This window comes from Fundulus heteroclitus, chromosome 10 (assembly GCF_011125445.2).
Source record: "Fundulus heteroclitus isolate FHET01 chromosome 10, MU-UCD_Fhet_4.1, whole genome shotgun sequence".
In the NCBI taxonomy this organism is placed as follows: Eukaryota; Metazoa; Chordata; class Actinopteri; order Cyprinodontiformes; family Fundulidae; genus Fundulus; species Fundulus heteroclitus.
In genome coordinates this window covers 23,491,782-23,510,433 of record NC_046370.1, presented here as the reverse complement: position 1 = coordinate 23,510,433, position 18,652 = coordinate 23,491,782, and the positions used below count along the sequence as shown (strand labels likewise).

General features: G+C 44.8%; 1 protein-coding gene across 10 annotated transcripts in view; it reads right to left on the bottom strand.

Moving 5' to 3' along the window:
* Positions 1-255: 255 nt before the first annotated feature.
* Positions 256-18,652, bottom strand: part of LOC105939596 (serine-rich coiled-coil domain-containing protein 2) — a 42,237-nt gene continuing 23,840 nt past the window's right edge. For 3 of the 10 annotated variants that reach the window (XM_012881829.3, XM_036142367.1, XM_036142366.1), the window contains exons 6-14: positions 16,400-16,573; positions 13,337-13,427; positions 12,425-12,503; positions 11,757-11,813; positions 11,482-11,596; positions 9,352-9,435; positions 9,168-9,254; positions 8,179-8,304; positions 256-3,037 (exon numbers count right to left, since the gene is read on the bottom strand). In XM_012881829.3, the coding sequence (XP_012737283.2) occupies positions 2,588-3,037; positions 8,179-8,304; positions 9,168-9,254; positions 9,352-9,435; positions 11,482-11,596; positions 11,757-11,813; positions 12,425-12,503; positions 13,337-13,427; positions 16,400-16,573 (1,263 nt within the window). In that variant the 3' untranslated portion in view covers positions 256-2,587. Of the gene's footprint in view, positions 3,038-5,327; positions 6,450-7,487; positions 7,594-8,178; positions 8,305-9,167; positions 9,255-9,351; positions 9,436-11,481; positions 11,597-11,756; positions 11,814-12,424; positions 12,504-13,336; positions 13,428-16,399; positions 16,574-18,652 lie in introns of those variants that run through there. The other 7 variants (XM_036142370.1, XM_036142371.1, XM_036142373.1 and 4 more) reach the window with 7 other exon arrangements.

Here is an 18,652-nt window from a genome sequence, read left to right as displayed (position 1 = left end):
TGTCTAACTTTTAATAATCTATAATGTTTCGCAGAGGGCTCTCAGAAACCCTCTAGCTTTGTGACTTGGGTGCGCTTGTTTTTAGCGTCAAAGCTTTTTCTGAAAAGGCTCCAAACCAAAACCGGCTCAGACGTAAAAAAAGGCTCAACCCGGCCCAGTCGAGGTTTCAGCGTTACAGACAATTAGTTTACACGTTAAGCCTAAGAGGCAGATTCATATGGACACTCTGAGAAGATTCAGAATAAAATCACTTCACTTAAATATTTATTTGAGTTCAGAGAATGACTAGCTGAATGGACCCTCAGGCTTTAAAAACAAAACAAAACAAAAAAAAAAACCTTCAACAAATTTTTCTTTATGCTGGTTAGTCAGCACGGCTATAGGGCGTATACTGAAGAATCTAAAACATTAATTCTGGTCAAACCCGAACAGAATTACTTCCCACAAATAATGCTTTATTCTATGGGGGCGAGCAGAAAAACAGGATTTCGATCCACTGTTTTGGTCTGCAGACGTGATGCTCATGTGGCTACCGGCAAGTACATTGTTTTATTGTTAAGGAATCAGGGCTGCATCTGCAACTTAAAGCCAAAATACTCCCATCAAACGTCAAAAAGAAAATTCTCTTTTCTCTGAAGAGAGATTTATTAAATCAAAGTTTGTGATCTGGGAAATTTACTGCCTGAGAAGACAAAACTGGAGTTATAAATGTCATTTTTGGAGTTAGGGTCACTTATTTAACCTTGACAGAATCATTTAACACTGACTACAGATTCTTTAAAGCGCTTTGTTCTTTATCAACTTTTACTCTAGTCATAAAAGATAAAAAAAGGGGGGAAAAAAGACATTAAGTATCCCTGTATCCTCTATTTCTCGAGTTGTCAGTCACTTAGTCCGGTTAACTGGACGCATGAGAAGACCAGACCAAAAGTATTAGACCCAAGCAGCAGTTTTGCCTCTGAAAATGTGACGATTCAAATCAGCTAAAGTGAGAGATTGTAGAAGTTTGTGATCTCTGAGAACGATGCCCGATGGCTTGAATTTATTCCAACAGTCCAAAACTCAGAAAGTTTTCTTTTTGCAATAAAAAACTGAAACTAAAACCAGAAACTGAAGCACCCAACGTAAAGACAGAGTCATCAGTCGTATAATAATTTACAGCATCATCGCTTTGCTGAGAACTCCCCAGCATGTGACGTTTGGATGTTTCTGGGATCGTCTGCAGTGAAAGGAAGATGGTTTGCATATTTCTGCGCCCGCTCCTGTTTTCTAATCGTGTTGCATATCTTAGAACGTGAAAGCAGGCGGAGCTGACACATCGTTGCCGATACAGGCGAGTAGAGACTTTACAGGCTGAGGGGTTTGAGGCGTCGGGCGGAAGGAAAATGTCAGCGGATTCGACTTCCTGAAGGAACCCAGGTGAGCGCGTTTTTCCATCGACTTAACAAAATGTTAGGACGGCAGCGGAAACGTGTCCCGGCTTCAGATCGTCCCAGAGAAACGTGACATTCTGCCTGAAAAGGAGCTGTTCCAGACGACGAAGCAAAACCCAAATGTCAGCGTTTGTTCGGGGGAAAGAAAACGCCCTGAAACTAACCGCGGCTCCTGTGCTGAATGTTAACCATAAAGTCACTTCTGTAACGACTCAGAACGTTCAGCCCGGAGACGGGAAGCTCGGATTTGGATCAAGGGTCGCCTGGATGATGAAGATTAAATACTTTGAATGAAATTTACCAGTATGGCCATAGAGATCTCAGAATGGCGAGGTTTTATTCTAAAGCTAATGAAAAGAGGCCTTTAACCCTTTAGTTCCAGCTCCAGTTGAACCGGCCGCTCAGGAAGAGGATTACAGGAAGCAGCAGCTGGAAATCCCCGACTCTCTCAGTGGGAGGCAGGTTTTCCCTGTGCGGAGCATGGATGTCACCAAACGGACCCATGAAGACTGCAGAGTTTCTGACCAATCAGGAGTTCCTTGTGTCAAGGTCGTCTGAGCAGAGAGATGATGGACGGCGGTCTGAAGGGTCTGCGCTCTGTTCTGTGCTGAGTTGTCCGTTTTCATGAAGCAGCAGAAACATTCAGATCAGCGGGTTGCTGAAGGTGAAATCTGGATCTGAACCACTGGTTTGTAGAGCTAATAACTCCAGTGCTGCCCAGGAATACAGTGATTATAATGCAGAGAGCTGCGTGTGGTTTCTTCACTTCAATGAAACAGAGTACCTTCTGCTGTCACAGACGGTGGGCGGAGTCAGTCTGAAACCCAGTGAAACGTCAGTGGACCGTAAAAGGTTAAAACGTAAGCAGCAGTGTGTGAAACATTTCAGTTTTGACTTTAAATAACGTTCAGTTCAAGCAATCCCACAGTGACGCGACATGGAGGCGGTAGAGTGTTCCAAATCAAAAAGGCACAAATCCGTGGTTTGTTTTAAACCGTAATGTCTTCTACGAGCGGGGCGCCAGTCTTCCTGACGTAGTGCTTTTTCTAAATGGAAGCTTCTGACCTACAGAGGACTGTAGCTTAGAATGGTAGCATTAAATAAGCTGAGGATCGGGGACGGGCGCAGACAGAGAGAGGGTCCGGGTCCGTCAGTCAGTCGGTGTGTTTGATGGGCGGCGCCGCAGATTGCCCGCCACCACAGTGGCTCTTTGGTTTGGGGAGACGGGAGGATGCGGAGCTGGAGGCTTTGAGCTTCGGCCCCGGAGAGCTGATGCCATCTGATGGCTGCCTCGACGACCTTTTCTTCGGGGATGTGGGGGCGGAGCTGTTGGCGCGAGACGGGAAGAGGCGGAGCTTGGAAGGCAGCTGGGGCATCAGGGATCTGCTGACTGCTCCTCTCCTGTCAGTCTCCTCCTCCTCCGGCTTCCTCGGTGGTGTCCCATCATCTGTTGCTCCTGGGGTTGCGCAGGTAGGGGCGATGGGTTTAAAGGTGGCGGGGGGTCTATTAGCGAGCATTTCAGGGGGGGCGGAGTTACCTGAGGGCGGCGCTTGTTTTGTCAGTGGTTCCTGGTCCTCCTGGCGGGAGGGGTGAAGTACCTGTGGCTGAAAACAAAGAAAAACAGGTTTCAGGCTTTTTCACCAGGTGCCGTGATTGGAAATGAAGAGCAAAGCGCGGTTCTGGACACGGTTCTGGACCAGCGTCAGACAAAAATAAAGCTCTGACTCTTTGTTACATAATTTATCAGATGTTGGAGCCGAGAAGAAAAGGAGCGGGATGAGAGGGAGGGGGGCGGGGGGGGGGGGGGGTTGTTCTTTCAGACGGTACGGTCACTTCACACATCCACACTTTGATCAGAGAGTCAAACTGGTTTCATTCATCTGTCTGTTGTTTGCTTTCATGTGTCTGTGTGCTGCAGGACGAGCGTGTTTGTGTGTGTGTGTGTGTGTGTGTGCAGCTGGATCCTCTCTGGTTTATCCACAGATCAGAAGCTCATTACTGAGCAGAAAACAACATGACGGACGTGTTCGTTGCAAATATTCAGAGGGATTGGGTGGGGGGGGAGGGGGGGTGTCAGACTGTCACATTCATGTGTGGGAGAGATTTTTCAGAAGGCTGGATTTAAAGAAGCCATCTTTACCTAAAGGGCTTGAACTAAGCACATCTTTAACCGATGGGATTAAACAAAGGGTAAACCAGGCGTGCACGCCGCTGTGAGGCACCTTCAGGACAAGACTTCAGCTCCTTTCTGTGTGTTTACGTCTCCAGAGGGGCAGATCAAACAGGTGTAGAAATACCAGAGAGATGGGAGAGAGCTGCTGTTTTAAATGACTCAATTTCAGATAGTAGTAACTATAAAGACATGTTTTAGTAAAACGTAGTTCAAACATATGTAGTTTTAAAAAGAAACACTAAAAAAATTACACCTAAATTGGAGCGAGTAAGTCTGAAATACTTTATCTACAGACATGGTCAGGTTTCACCCTGAATCTGGTCCGTGATATCAGCAGAAAGAGCGGCTGCAGCGTGAGGCCAATAACTAGTGAAACACTGACATCTGGTGGCCAGAGGAGCAGCTGCCACCTGTTTGTCTCCCTGCTTCCTACTGAGAAGTTTTGACGCATACTCAGACACGCATACATGTGGCTGGAGAGACTTAAAAAGGACAGGATGTAAAAAAAAATAAAAAATTAATAATCAGAAAAGGCTGGAAAACTGTGAGATGCTTGAACAGAGAATGGTGAAGAGATGGGATAAGATGATGAGAGAGATTTAAAGAGTGTCCTCCAACGCTCCCTGAGTGCATTCTTATGGAGGCTCCCTATGCTGCTAAGCCTTTCCCCCTTCGAGTGTTTCGCCTCTCTGGCGAGACGCTGAAACATGCACGCACGCAGACAAAGTGCTGATCCGCCCAGACTGCCCTCTTATGAGCCCCGGGAGGCGCATTAGAGCTCTAATATCTCTCCATGTCGCACCATCACTAAAATCAACAATTAGAATTGTGACAATAATGAGTAAACATGAGCTTGTTGAGCTGAGCTACCGGCAATGAGCTGCTGTCAAACTCCTCAATTACCCTGAAATTTACGAGGACTATAATGGAGTCCTGCGGAATTACGCTTCGCACACAGATGAGCAAAAACACAGAACACTCAGAAATGAAGTGAATAATGCTGATTATGGTCTAATTACGCTGCGTGTAATCCCCCGGGCCTCTTTACTCAACTCGACGAGACAAATAAGAGGGGAAACTTTGACCAGCTGTGCTTTACTTTGCGTCAAATTCATGTTGCCGGGATTACCATCAATGTCCGCTGGACTGACGGCACCAAAGTATAGATGTTGGACCCTAATGGCCAGCACCATGCTTGGAGAAACCTCATAGGAACTGCTGTTTATTTGGGTTATTGGCCACAGAACCTGGCCACATCGCAGCCATTAAAGCGGAGCAGGAACTCATCAGTGGACCAAAGTCTTCTAGAAACAAACGTGTGGGCGTCTATATGATGGCTGAGGCTTGGTCCACACTGGGCAAACACTAGGTCTGCTTGGTCAGAGGAAAACCAAGAGAAGCTAGAGTGACTGGCTGAATTCTTCACTCTTTTTTTTTTTTTTTTTTTTATTGATTGTTGTGCTTTTTGTCTTCGGCGGACAAAAAGGACACAGGTAAGGTCCTGGCAGCATTTTTCTACCAACATAGACACTAAAGTCTGTTCCATCGTAGCTGAACCGTCATTGGAAAATAAGTCTTCTTCCCGTGGATCGTCCTTTAGGGTCTAGCTCACAGATTTATTCATACTCTTCAGTGAAAGAGCAACTGATCTGTTCAAGTCCAGAAAATCAAAGAACTGGATCAGTTCCCAAAGGCTTCGCTGCCTTAACTAAGCAGCGAAGCCTTTGGTGAGAGAAGTTGGGAATCATGAGGGTCAGACGTTAACTGAGAACAGATGAGAATGTTGGCAGTTGGATTTGTTGACATGTTTTAGGGTTTCGAAACAGCTACAGTCCAGCAATTTCCCACAACGGAGGCGGATTAGAGCGCCTTAACCTCCCCGTGCTGTTCAGGATTCCCGTCGGCTCAACGGTTGACACGACAACCATCTCAGAACCGCCTTCACAGCGGAAGTCGAAGCTGTCAGAGAAACAGATGAAACGTCCACAAACATTTCAGTCATTCTGCAGGGCGGCTCAGCAAGATTTCAGAGTTCAATGTGAGGTAAAGCCTCATCATCCAGAGACCAGCACGTTAAAAACTACAATCCCAACGATCCTCTGCTCCTCACCGCTAGCTGGCAGCGTGGCGGAAGGAAAAGTGATGTTCCGACCCTTTTCACCTAGTTTTTAATCCCAACTGAAGGTTTGCCGGATCAGGTGTTCGACGATCTCTGAGGAAACAGGAGCTAATCTCCATTTTACCACCAGAGACCTAAACCAGCAGATTGATTCAAATCAGGGACCTGAAGGTCTTTGCAGATTTCTCCTTCTAAAGAGCAGAGATCACGAAACCATGTGAGGCATTTGAAGGAATTTCAGGGAGCAGCCGGAGCTGGAGAGCCGTGATCTCCGATCCCTCAGGAAGCTCTCCATCATAAACAGATTATCAAACCACACCAACAAGGAATTACTTTAGGAAATCTTTGTCCAGGCGGATCAACGTTCGAACTGTCTGGAGTCTGAGGCACCTTCTGTTTTAACTGTAAGAATGCATTTATTACCTAACTTTCTGTTAAAACATTGAAACATTCTTCTGTCTTTTTTTTTTTACCTGACACAGAGCTGGAGGAAACAGACAGGGTTTACAGTATAAGAACCTAATTAAACGCGCTAAACTCCTCAGAGATAAATCCATCTTTAACTATATTTGGTGGGCATAGCTGGCTTTTTTTCTGCTTTGTGGGGAAAATGGAAGGTAGAAAAGTGAAAATGGAGAGACAGAGGAGGTCTGACAGCAAGATGGAAGAAAGTTGCTACTGTACCACGCTGTGTCACTGAAGTAAAGCACGAGATTTTCCACTCCTGAGCGAAAGCATGGAGGAGAGACACAGAGAGGAAAGGAGGAGGAACAGTTAGAGGAACAAAACTAAAGAATTCACTGCAGTTTGAAGCACAGGCAAGCCTCCCTGTGTTAAAGTGCTCAGAACCAAAGGTTCTCTAGAAGTCCTGAAGGTCTTTCTGTGCGTTTCTTTTGACATTTGACCACTTTAGACTGGGGCCTGTACATTTACAGAACAATGATTTCTATGTTTAAGTCTCTTATTAGTGAAGCTTTAGAATCATTCATGCAGTGGATGAACCACGGTTGTGCCGACAGACACAATTCAGTGAAAATCTAGTTTTAAACTGAATTTTCAGACACGTGGTTTTCAGAAGACTGGCATTTTGCAGAGATTCAGCTAAAGAAACCAGATCAAATGAGACAAAGATAACACACGGACAGGGAGGGGGAAAAAAAGGATCTTAGCTCCAACAAGAGGATTTCTAAAGAGCCGTCAGCTGAAAACTGGAAGGATGACACATCTCTCGGGTCTTGACTAGATTTCCTTTTATTTCAAAGACAGGACTTTTAGATCCAAGTTATCTGCTGGAGACGAAGCCTCCACTACTCCAGTAGTAGTAGTCAGATTACTGAGCCCCACACTGAGCAGAAACACCTTCAGAAACTCTGGAGAAATATTGATCAGGAAGCTACAGAAGGTCTGGCTGCATGGAAGGAAAACCTAAACAGATTAGGGCCGCATCAGGGGTTCTGTATACCTCTGCATCACGAAAAAAAAAAGCTACATTTCAGTGAACTAAAGTAACAGCCTAACTAGTCAGGAGATTATCTTTGATATGGGGAAAATGTGCTCTAAACAGATAGATGAACGTAGCTTCAACTTCTATCCAAAACTGTTTCACTGATCACAAGTTCTATACATAAAAAAGGGTAATCACTGAAGGCTTACAGCTAGGATCAAACAGTATAATGTGACGTCTGCGGATGTGAGGGGATGAACTGGGGTCAGGATGGGCAGGTTAGGGGTCCGCAGGGGGTCGGACAGTTATGCGACTCACTCTTTCTAGCGAAGTGGGAAGGGATGCTCGGCCTGGGCTTCCCCCTGATGGGCCTGGAGCGCTGATACTGCCAGGGCGGGGAGAGGAAAGGGACAGGAGGAAACGCCTGAGACACAGAGGGGAACAAAGAGAGAAGGAGAAGATGCTGATACTCCATACCAACAGAAGACGACAGGAGAGAAAGGAAGGGGGGGGCAAACGGAGGAGAAAGCCTGCTATGCATGTTTGTCCCTTCAGTAAAAAAGGTTTAAAAGCTAATGGGTTTAACCAACGGCAGAAAAAGTTGGAGTAAAAATAGCCGCAGGTGAGCAATGTGGCGGTGAGTTCAGAGCGAGGAGAAGAAAAGAAGGTTCTATCTGCAGTTTGCAAAAAAAACAAAAAAACAAAAAAACGATAAAATCAGAAATTTATGAATCAGAGGCTGAGATGGTGCAACCGCCGGCAAGAAAAGTTTAGAAAAACAAGGTTTCTGAAAACAGAAAGTCTTTTAAAGGAAGGAGAAATAGAAACTCTTCAGCCCACAAATCAGACAGGAGACGCTTAAAAACCTGAAGATGTCTCAGTGAATCAGCTCAGATTATTTCACAGGGTCATTTGCTTAATTTTGCTTAGTCTGGGACTCCGCCTCGACTTTATTCATAATCGCAACGTTCAACCGTGTGTGTGTGTGTGTGTGTGTGTGTGTTCTCACAGCGTGTTCTCTCCAAGGCGTCTGCGAGGCCACACACTCGCTTTTTGTCACACTGGTCTGAGTTTGCTGCTCCATCCTTTCAGGCGTCTCCTGACAGCGACACCTAGTGGTCAGTGTGGGAACAGTCTGCACAAACACACACACACACACACACACAAACTTCAGTCCTGATCTCATCATACAGCCTGTAGACAATTACCAATATGTTTCCGTCTTGTTTGTTTCACTGTTTGGTTCCTGAAGACTGGTTGTGCATGCAGAGTTTTTAACCAAACATTAACCTCAGGTGCAAACCCTGAGCTCGACCTCACTGGGGAGATTGATGCCGGCAATCTTTTCGGCTTTTAATGATTCGTCTCACTCCCTTTTTATCCACGGGAGAATGATTAGCCAACACGCGTCAGCAAAAGACCAGGGTGCACATGTTTGAGGTGATTGATTTGCTATCTCCAAGCCAGACAGGGTCTAAATGATGCATCCACAGCTTCTAATGTTTGTTTAAACGTCACTTCCGATATCGTTGTGGCATTATATGTAAAGTCCACTGGCTGCCAGCTACAAACCGGCTTCTGAAACAATCCATACATTTCTAACAGCTCTGAAAAAGCTGCTTTTGCTTGAGTAAATCTACAATTCTCTAAGAGCATTGCTTGGATTTTCCCACTCCTCTGAGCACTGTCGAATCCAAGAAGTGCTGCCAAACACGTCCTGTTAGCTCTGCAAAGACACGCTACCAGCCGCCCTCAGCCATTATCACCGAGCAGAAGTCAACATGCCTTGGCCTTAGCAAGTTAAAACTCATCTTAGCCTTTTGCTCCCAAGGTGGATGCAAGTAGATACTTGAGCCGAGGTGGATGAGACAAAATACACAGAAAATTGTGCCCCCAGGTCTTGCTACAATCATTTTTGCAGCCGCGTGTTTTATAAAACAGCGAAGAAGTGGAAACCTCTGAGCGGCGCTGAATAAACGGCAGCAGCATCAAACTGACCAGTTGCATGGTTAGCTGTGCGATGGTCCAGTCTCGGCTCCTCAGCTCCTCGCGGAGCTGCTGTACCTCCAGCAGGAGCGCCTGTACCTGCAGACAGATCATGGAGCAGAGGGGATTATGGGGGGGGGGGGTTGTAGGCCGTCAGCGGTAACGCAGAAAACTAAAGAGGCTTGAACCTGCTGACCTGTGAGTCGGAACTGTGGGACGAGTCGTTTGGGTCTGGGCTCAGAGTGTCCGTGGTCAGCGTGTCGTCGTCCAAGTCCTCCTCCTGAACGAGGCGGGTGGAAACGGACACGTTAAGAACACAAAGATCTGCCTTCTGCTGCCGTTTCAGCTTTGATTAGAAACGGGACTATTGAACTAAAGCATCCCATGTCAGTAGAGTCTATTTTCAGATGACAGAGTATAATAACATAGTAAAGTTAGAAAGTGGAAAGATGGAAGAAACTAATTTTACAGACGTCTTTATTAAGGACTTTAATAAAGATTATATATTTATATATATATATATTTATATATATATATATATATATATATATATATATATATATATATATATATATATATATATATATATATAGTCATTCAGGTGTTGAGTTTGATGTGAACATCCAGGTTATGATCAATCCAAAAACGGATAAAAAAATAAAACAACTGGACTTCTATTCTGAAGCTGAAGACGTTTCACTTCCCATCCAGGAGGCTTTCTCAATTCAAAACGTGTTGAATTGAGAAACGTCTTCAGCTTCAGAATAGAAGTCCAGTTGTTTTATTTTTCTAACTGTTTTTAAAATGATACAGTGTTGACTCCAGCAGCTCTCTGTTCACAACTACACTGTTCCTGGATCTGAGCCTTAACTAAGCAGCTTGCCTGGAATAAAGGATGATGGCTTACATCAGCTCAAATTAAAAGCTAATCAGAGTTTACTAAAATAATTTTAATGTTTGTAAGAAGATGCATAGTAATGTTGCTGCCCAGCCTCGCCCCTAATGTGCTGCAGACCCATTTCAGGGTTTACCATCTATGGCATATTGGCTTTCTATAGGATGAATACTGACCTCCTAAACCTGAGAGCAACCCTTAGGTTTAGCAGAACACCCATAACTGAGCCTGCAGTAAAAATCCCTCACCATGACCCTTCCTCCTCCTCCTCCTCCCAGCTGACAGACGTCTCTAAGGAGGTGTGCACGGAACGTTTCTCATTATTCATGAAAAGCTAATTTCATGCGAAGACAAATCGAGAACCAAAAAGCTTTTTCAACCATGCAGTGAAAATATATGACAGATTATTTGAAGTGTGCTGCAGAGTCATAATCTTTATAGACCAGGGGACTGCAATGCCGGTCCTCGAAGTGTCACCGTCCTGCAACCTTTGGATGCATCCCTGCTCCTGCACGTCTGAACCACAATCCCGGGGTTTAGTGAAGGCCTAGGGTCTCATTTATAGCTTACGTGGCAAATTGGCGCCGCAGATGGGTAAGCGGTGAGTTGCAGCTCAGACTGCATGGTGATTCCTCTCAGACGTTCAATTTCACTCCATATCAGACTTTAGCCGTAGATCGGCTACATTAGAAGCATTCAAAACCGCAGCGCTATTCCTGCTTGGGCTGGTGACATAACGACACATAAGCACCCCTTCAAATAAATAAAAGAATGTCTATTAGCCGTCTAAAAGGAACCTGTCCTTCCTCATGGTCTCCCTCCCTCAGCCTCAGAGGAGTTTCAACGTAGAGCTAGGTGGCCGTTGTCTAAAACCGCAATCAATTTCACTTTTTAACAAGTTCTTTTAAAAGGTGGGCAACATCTGTGCTTTTACCTCTGATTTACACATTTAATAAACTCCTCTTTGATTTTTTTTTCAGTGTTAGTTTTTTTTTTCTCCGTGGTTGCCATTTCATCACGATAAAAAAAAAAAAAAGTCTGCTGACCCATTTTATTCACATTAACACTGAGGTGCTTTGTATTGACCATTTATGGTTGAATCTGGGCGCGTAGAGGGCAGAACATGAGGCGGTACCTGCTACGCAGACATGGAAGTACAGCTGGGATCTATAAAGGGAAATTGCGTGCTGGTCAGCATGGTTTTATAAATCGGAACATTTTTTTGCCGTACACCATTTTTTTTTCTTGGCAGACGTACGCTTTTAGTATGGATTCCACGTAAAGTTTTAGAAATGAGACCCCTGGTTGTTAACCGGTTCGGTTTTATTTAGGTATGCCGGAGCAGGGATGCAGCCAGAAGTCGCAGCAGGGTGGCCCCTCGAGGACATGACTTGCAGACTCCAGTCCTCGCGGAAGAGCATCCTCTCTGACCTGCAGCAATAACCTGTGCAGGAACTCCAGCTGTGACCTGACTGCAGAGCAGTCCTCCGCGAGTTCCTCCACATCCAGACCCAGAGTCTGAGCAGCAGGGGAGCAGCAGGCTGACCTGCAAAGAGGAGCCAGGTTAGCCTCTAATGCACTCAATCAATACTGAGCCATGCTCGTAGAAACAGGCAGAAGATATTAAGGAACGCCGTGACTTTAAGAGAACGGATGTAAGGAGGAGACTTCGCGTCACCCGGTAGGACGGGATGAGACCACAGTACCTGATTTTCTCCTCCTTGCTTTCAGGATCCTGAGAGAGTTTGTAGCACAGGACATCGCTGTGGACAGAGGACTTGACACATTCAGAAATTCAGAAATGAAAGCATACAGAAATGATGATGCTCAGCTGGAGTTCTAGAATTTGCCTACACCCACTGCTTAACTCATCATCGAGGTCTGCAAAATCCTTGGATAGCTGAAGTTGTGTTCATACACATCCCTGAAAAGTGTTCTGAAGATGGAGATCAGCCTTGAAACAAATCGGTGCTATCGATGCGCTGAGAGCTCAAGCAGCCTTTACAGCCAGAGGTAATGTGAGCGGGTTTCATCGCGTCAAGCTGTGCGCGATTAAAACTTTCCCCCTAGTCGACGTCAGCCACAGATTCTACGCTTCAGACAGAGCAGAGGTTAACTCACCACATCTCCCTGAAGGTTCTCCCCTGTTTCTGCCTCAAACAGCTTTTCAAATGTTTTCACAACAGCACAACTCCTTTAAAATCACCCACACTGAGCCTTAGCTCACGGAAACTCACACAAACTCACACTGCCTAACCAGCGGGAGGAAGACTCTCAGGACTGCATTACTACTGTGGGTCTACAACCTGTGAGAAATCTTAATATAGTTTGATTTCGCTCCAGATAATCCTAGATAAAGAGGTTTTCTTCTCACCTCTCGGTGTCGTTGTCCTGTGTTCCCCAGCAGAGCTGTCTCCTCCTCCACTGAGCCATGCTGGACAGCCCCTCTCCATCTGCAGGGTTCAGGTCACGGGCATCATGGAACGGAGCAGAGGCAGAGAAGACGCTTCCATTAGGAACCGACAAGATAGCATGCCCAAAATACAACCGAATCACTGCAAGAACGGATCTAAAAATAAGCAAAATGTTCTTAAACATAGTGTTTTTGTCCTTGATTTGAGCAGGTAAATAAGATCATCTGCCAATGGAATGAGTATTTTGACCCCTAAATTAAGATAATTGGACATTTAACACTTGAAATAAGATGATGGAGATGAATTGTTCCTATTTTAAGTGCAAAAATCTTATTCTGTTGGCAGATCATCTTATTTACCTGCTCAAATCAAGGACAGATACACAAATTTTAAGAAAATGTTACTTATTTTTAGTCCCGCTTTTGCAGTGATGAAAGTGCGCCGAAGGAGAGACATGCCCAGAATGCATCACTGGTTTAGATTATGATGTTCTACTTAAACAAAATCCCATTTTAAATGCTTGCTGAGGATTTTTGGCAGATCCAAACCTGTCATGACCGTTTCTGACTCCTGTGTGTTGTTGTAATGAGCTGGTATGAGCATGTGGAACCAAAAAGATCTCAATAATAAAGTGTATAACAAACAGATCTGGGCATGAGCCTAGACAACCTGTAGAAGAGGAGAAAGTCGCCTAACAGAAGTGAAAAGGATGGAAGAGCAAAGATTAAAACATTTTACGATCTTTCCCCAAATAACCGGTCATTTCAGAATCGGACTGAACCAGTAAGACGTCTGAGGAGCGTCTTCCCCAGAGAGATTCGGAGCATTTAGTTTTTTTTTTATCTGACTCAATGTCATCATTATAAACGTACCGCTGTGCAGCGAGGAGTCCTCCGGGAAGTCTGCATCCAGCATGAGGTCATCGTCAGCCAGATCACATGAGTCCAGGTTGTTTAAGAGATCCTGGAGCAAAAAAAAAAACAAAAAAAAAAAAAGAATTTAGGAAATAATGAGGAGAATCCAAAGCATTAAACACCAATTGTATTTAACAACTGATGGAAACAACCGATGAAAACTCTTCATTATCGCTTTCCGTTCCAGCCACTGTTTCTTAGGGGTGTTGATGACATAACGCATCTACCGCTGTTGTGCACGCTGGGATTATTCCACTGCTGTATTTTATCAGACAGTAAAAAAAAACTGAACTACAAAGGATGCATGAATCATTTACAGCCCAACAATAAACACACGGAGAGACAGACAATAAAACAGGCCAAGAGTCTTTCATGCATTTGTGATTGTTTTTCAAAAAGCTTGCAAGAGGATTTTAACAAAGAAAAGGTCTGAGGAGCTGAAGATGAAATGCTGGAAACTGTTTCCACAGAGTTACAAATGATGATTGGAAATAATGTCTGACCATCAGCAGGAATCTCTGCCAGATGTTTAATGGCTACGTGAAGGACAAAAAAATCTTCTTTTTTCCCCCCATTTTTGTGTTGACCTCCATCAGATAATCTGAAAGCCAGGATGGTTTTTGAGACAGACAGAAGCTTCTGCAGGACGGCGAGGATAAAAGGGTTCTTACTATTTTTTTTAAATCTAGTTTTCTAGAAAAGAACGTCATTTCTGGGGGTGCATTTGTATAAACTTGGATACTTCTGATTGGATAAAACAAAAACATATCATCTTGGCTATTATTCTTTAAATCTCAATTTTTAATGTTGGATCTTATTATTTTCTTCGCAAAAAATGCCCCCAAACATGTAGAGTTTGTGCTTTTAACCATCAAAACTAGACCCAGTTCAGGACTTTAAAATCCTGATCTAGGCAAAAAATGCCCGTGAAATGGCACTTTTTTAGATTTTTGAATAGATGTGAATTTATTCTGAGTTCTGTCATCGTCCTAAAACCGGAAGAGTTTAACGTTAACGACACGTCAAATAAAAGATAAAATCGCCTAATTAGATGAATTTAAAAAGGCCCTTTGTTTTTCATAAAACCCCAAATTTTAGCTAAAGAAAATTGAATTACCGGTAGTAATAAAGTCTGGAATTTCAATAATTTTTCCATACTCCATTTTCTTTTTTCCAACCTTAGCCAGAATTAAAAATGAATAAAATGTCATTATATATTTTAAGACTACACAGGATCCTCGGGATAAAGGGAACGAACAGCTGCTGCAGCTAAAGGCAAACGTTTCTGCATCCAACAGAACACAGGCCCGGACCAAGACAAAGTGCTGGACGCACTTCCTGAAACACCAACGGGTCATCATGACCCTCTTCCTGTTGGACAACGTGTGGTAACCCACATCAACGTGTGGCATCATAACGCAGTGATGAAACCCATCCGCCAACCTAACACCTTTGAAAAAGCGACAGACTTGAAATACATAAAACTAAAGCCAGGAGTTGTGATACTTTTAACAACATGAACGTGAACATCTCATCAGTCTGCGTTTTTCAGGTTGAAGGGACATGACGAAAGCTTGTTGAATATTTGGAACCAGACGTGATGATGTAATCCCTGATCCTCTCATCTTTCTCCTCCTGGCTGGCCATCGTTGCTTCAGGCCATGAATCGACTCAACTCGACCCAGCGTCGTTGTGATAAGGCGCCTCTTCAAAACCCCAAACACACACACACACACACACACACACACACACACACAGCGGCAGCTTTTACTGATCAAAGCTCCAACAACGTCAATACTGAACACTGAACAAGGCACCCTGCCCTCCCTCAGCGCAACACTGACCCCTGGTGGTTCTAATGGACAAAGCTACGACCAAAGACGATTGAAACCAGAGGAAGACTTCAGTCGTCAGCTGAGAGCTTCTTAAAGTCCTGCGATCATTAACGGCCTGAGCTCGTTAGGATCAATCACTGCGCGAGCCGCGGCTCATTAACACAGAGGACACGGCGAGGCAGCAGGCTCATTAACAGCCTCTCACCATCACTCACAGGGTTCATCGGCTGAACTGAAGGTCAGAGCCTGGACCTAAAAACCTGGTAATCCTCCTGCCGCTGCCGTTTAAAACCCTTTCTATGTGAAGCCTCCTCCTTCCTTTATGGGGTTTAAGCTTCAATCTCGGGGGGAAACCCCACAACAGCCGAGGCCACGAGCCGTAAAGAGTTGGTGTCAGATGAAGAACGGCGACGTTAGCTGGTCTGATGAGCCCCGTCAGATATTCAGCTGTGACATTCATCTGCTCAAACCACTCCCCTGATCTGGGGGAAAAGGGGGACGTTTGAGAGATTTATGTTCTCCAGGAATGTCCATCAAACATTTAACCTGTTCATTCATCCATCCATCGTCCAACATTTCTCCCTTTGGACCCCAAGGTGTTCCCAAACCATAGACATAAAGTCCCTCCAGAGACTTCTAGGTCTGCCCCAAAGCCCTGTTTTATTCAGACACCAGTCCACTTTCCTCTGGTTCATTTCAACATGGGACAGCTTTCTGTTTTTATGCAGAGCCGCTCCACTGATATGTGATGGTGCTTAGTCCTAAACGTTAGGACAAAACATTGTTTTGGTTTTTTTTGTTTGCTTTCTTTCAACGTAACCAAACTAGAAATCCTGAGAGACCATAAACACCGTTTCCCATCTCAACATCTGGGGCCATTACTACATTTACTGAGGTAAGAAATCATCTCCCTATGCAGCTCCAAAAAGCAAACGCAGACCAGTACCTGGTTGTACTTAAGAGAAGGGGACACCAGAGGGAGCCAGAGAACCTCATTCAGACTTGCACCAACAGCAGAGCCTTAAAGCCCATCCCAGCTTCATCTAAGACAAAAGAGGGCTAATCAGCCTGGTTGGACTGTGACGATAAGCTGTCGTGTCTTGAGAGCTGCAAACAGCTCTAAGATCTTCAAAAGCTGGAATAAAGAGATGGCAGCTGGATAAACGAAGGGACGAAGACTCCTTACGATGCTGTTGAGGTCGGAGTCGAAGCTCCCGATGTGGTGGGTGGTGTTGCTGTTGGTGTGGATGGAGGCGGTGGTGGTGGCGCCCCCCAGAGGCTCCAGACCTTCCTCGTCCCACATGTAGGTCCCCCCAGAGCCACAGCTATCAGAGGGGGACAGGTCCAGAGAAGAACCGCCCTGCGAACGGGGAGGATTAAAACGCTGGTTAGTTTCAGGTCATGTTACTGTGAAGAGGGGGGGTCCTCATTTTCTAGAAACTCTCTGCTCCTTCAAAAAAAAAAAAAAAAAAAAAAAAAAGAGTAAATGTATCAATAAAGTGTTTTGATGTCACTGGCATAAGAAGGTTCTTCAGTGCATCACCTGCTTAAAGAAACTGTAAAGGCTCTTTAGCTCTGTTAGATACTTAGACACAAACCCAGTTTACTCGGAATAATGTTAAACACTGGACTTTGACCAAGAAGCAAAAAAATAAAAGGATCCTATTCTGGATATCAACCATGACGATGGACTAGATGATTAGATTCTTCACCGCTAAATGGATCAAAGGTTTACACTTAAATTCTATGTTAACAGATAAAACATCCTTCCTTTCTAAAAGGTAGTGAAACTGTGAGACAAGTTTCTTTTTTTCTGCCTCTGAGTCAGAGCATTTTGGACTTGAAATCAAAAGCTGAATAGGAGGCAACAGCAAACACTCTTCATTCTTCTTTTACTTCCTAGTCGTCACCTCAGCATCTTTCAGGTGTTGCTTGCTTTGGGTGGTGCTCCATCCCATCTTCTCCTTGGCAGCTCAAATGTTGCTCTATGGGGTTGAAGTCTACAGACAGACTGGACCAGACCAGACCAGAACGTCCCACGCCTTTGGCCGTTCTGGGTCGCCCCTCTGGCGCCATGACGATGATTGAATTGGTAAACTAAAGGCTCCTGCAGACTTTTTAACTCATTTGGCTACACCACTTGGGTGTCACGCCATCTATGTAAATTACAGAGAAGGTCCCGGAAGCCATGACATTACCTTCACTGTTTGGGATCAACAGCAGAACATTTTTTTTTTGGAACCGTTCCATCTCTTTGACAGAGGCCTTGTCTCTGTCTGGCCAGTCCATACAACTTTGGCACAAACATTTTTTGGGCTCATTTCTTATTTTGGGGCAAATCTGGCCTTCCTGATCTTCTGTCTGGCAATCACCAGGATGGCATCTTGTAGTGCGGCCTCTTTACTTTCATCCATGAAGTCTTCAGCATACAGTAGAATGGAATCCTTTGACTGCTGCTGCCCGGTTTGTTTTAGGGGGGTGTCTTTAAAACTCTAACATTGTTTCAGTCATCATCTGCTAATGTTTGGCTTGGCCTGCCTGCTTGAAGTCTGCGATTTAGTCCGCGCTTAGTTTCTTCTTCAGAAGGATCCAAAAGCTCGTACTGGCTATGGCTGACATTTGTGCAAACCCAAATATTTACCGTCTGCAGAGAAAGGAAAAGAAATTGGCCTCAGTGTTTCAAATCCCTTGGAGAGAACCGACTTCTGTTGGGACGTTTTTAGGCTTAAGGGACAAGTGCTAGGATCAGTCCAGTTCGGATGTAATTTTGGTCCACGTGATTGCTGACAGGATTTCATTTTTAATATGCAGGCACCTTTAGAAGGTGCACCCGAGGGCCTGAGCTCTAGCATCAAGAGTCAACGTACAGCCTCTTCACATTGTGACCATCTGTCCCCATTGTTCCCTACAATATGATATATATATCTGTCAGGCATGCTCTGTTGTCACTCGTTCTGACTCAACTCTAAACATGAATGAGAAAGAAGTCACACCGACGGGATGGGAAAACAGGTTAAAATAGACTTATTAAATAAAAATAATTCCCTTTTTTTTTCCTCCTCCAGGGAAACAAAAATCTACTTCACCCGGCTGCCCATCAGAAGAACCTGGTCTTTATTGAAAAACAGCTGCTGACTCCAACTTCTTGTTTTGTCAAACCACCCGTGTCAATTTAGCCTCCAGGCAGGATAAAGGTGTTTCTGACATCGATGTGGCGAGGGAGGCAGAAGTCAGACCGCTCATTTTCGCCACTCACTTGCAGGGTAAGGTACTCCCAGGCCTGCATGAACGGCTACAAGGAGATATTCCACCGTTATTTCTATAAGGAGAACGCTATGGGGAGACATCTGACTGATTTTCTGGGCAACGCTCACGTCAACGCTGCATGCCACCTCCAGCCGTCCTGTACTGCAGCCTTCATAACTGCAAGCTAACAGCT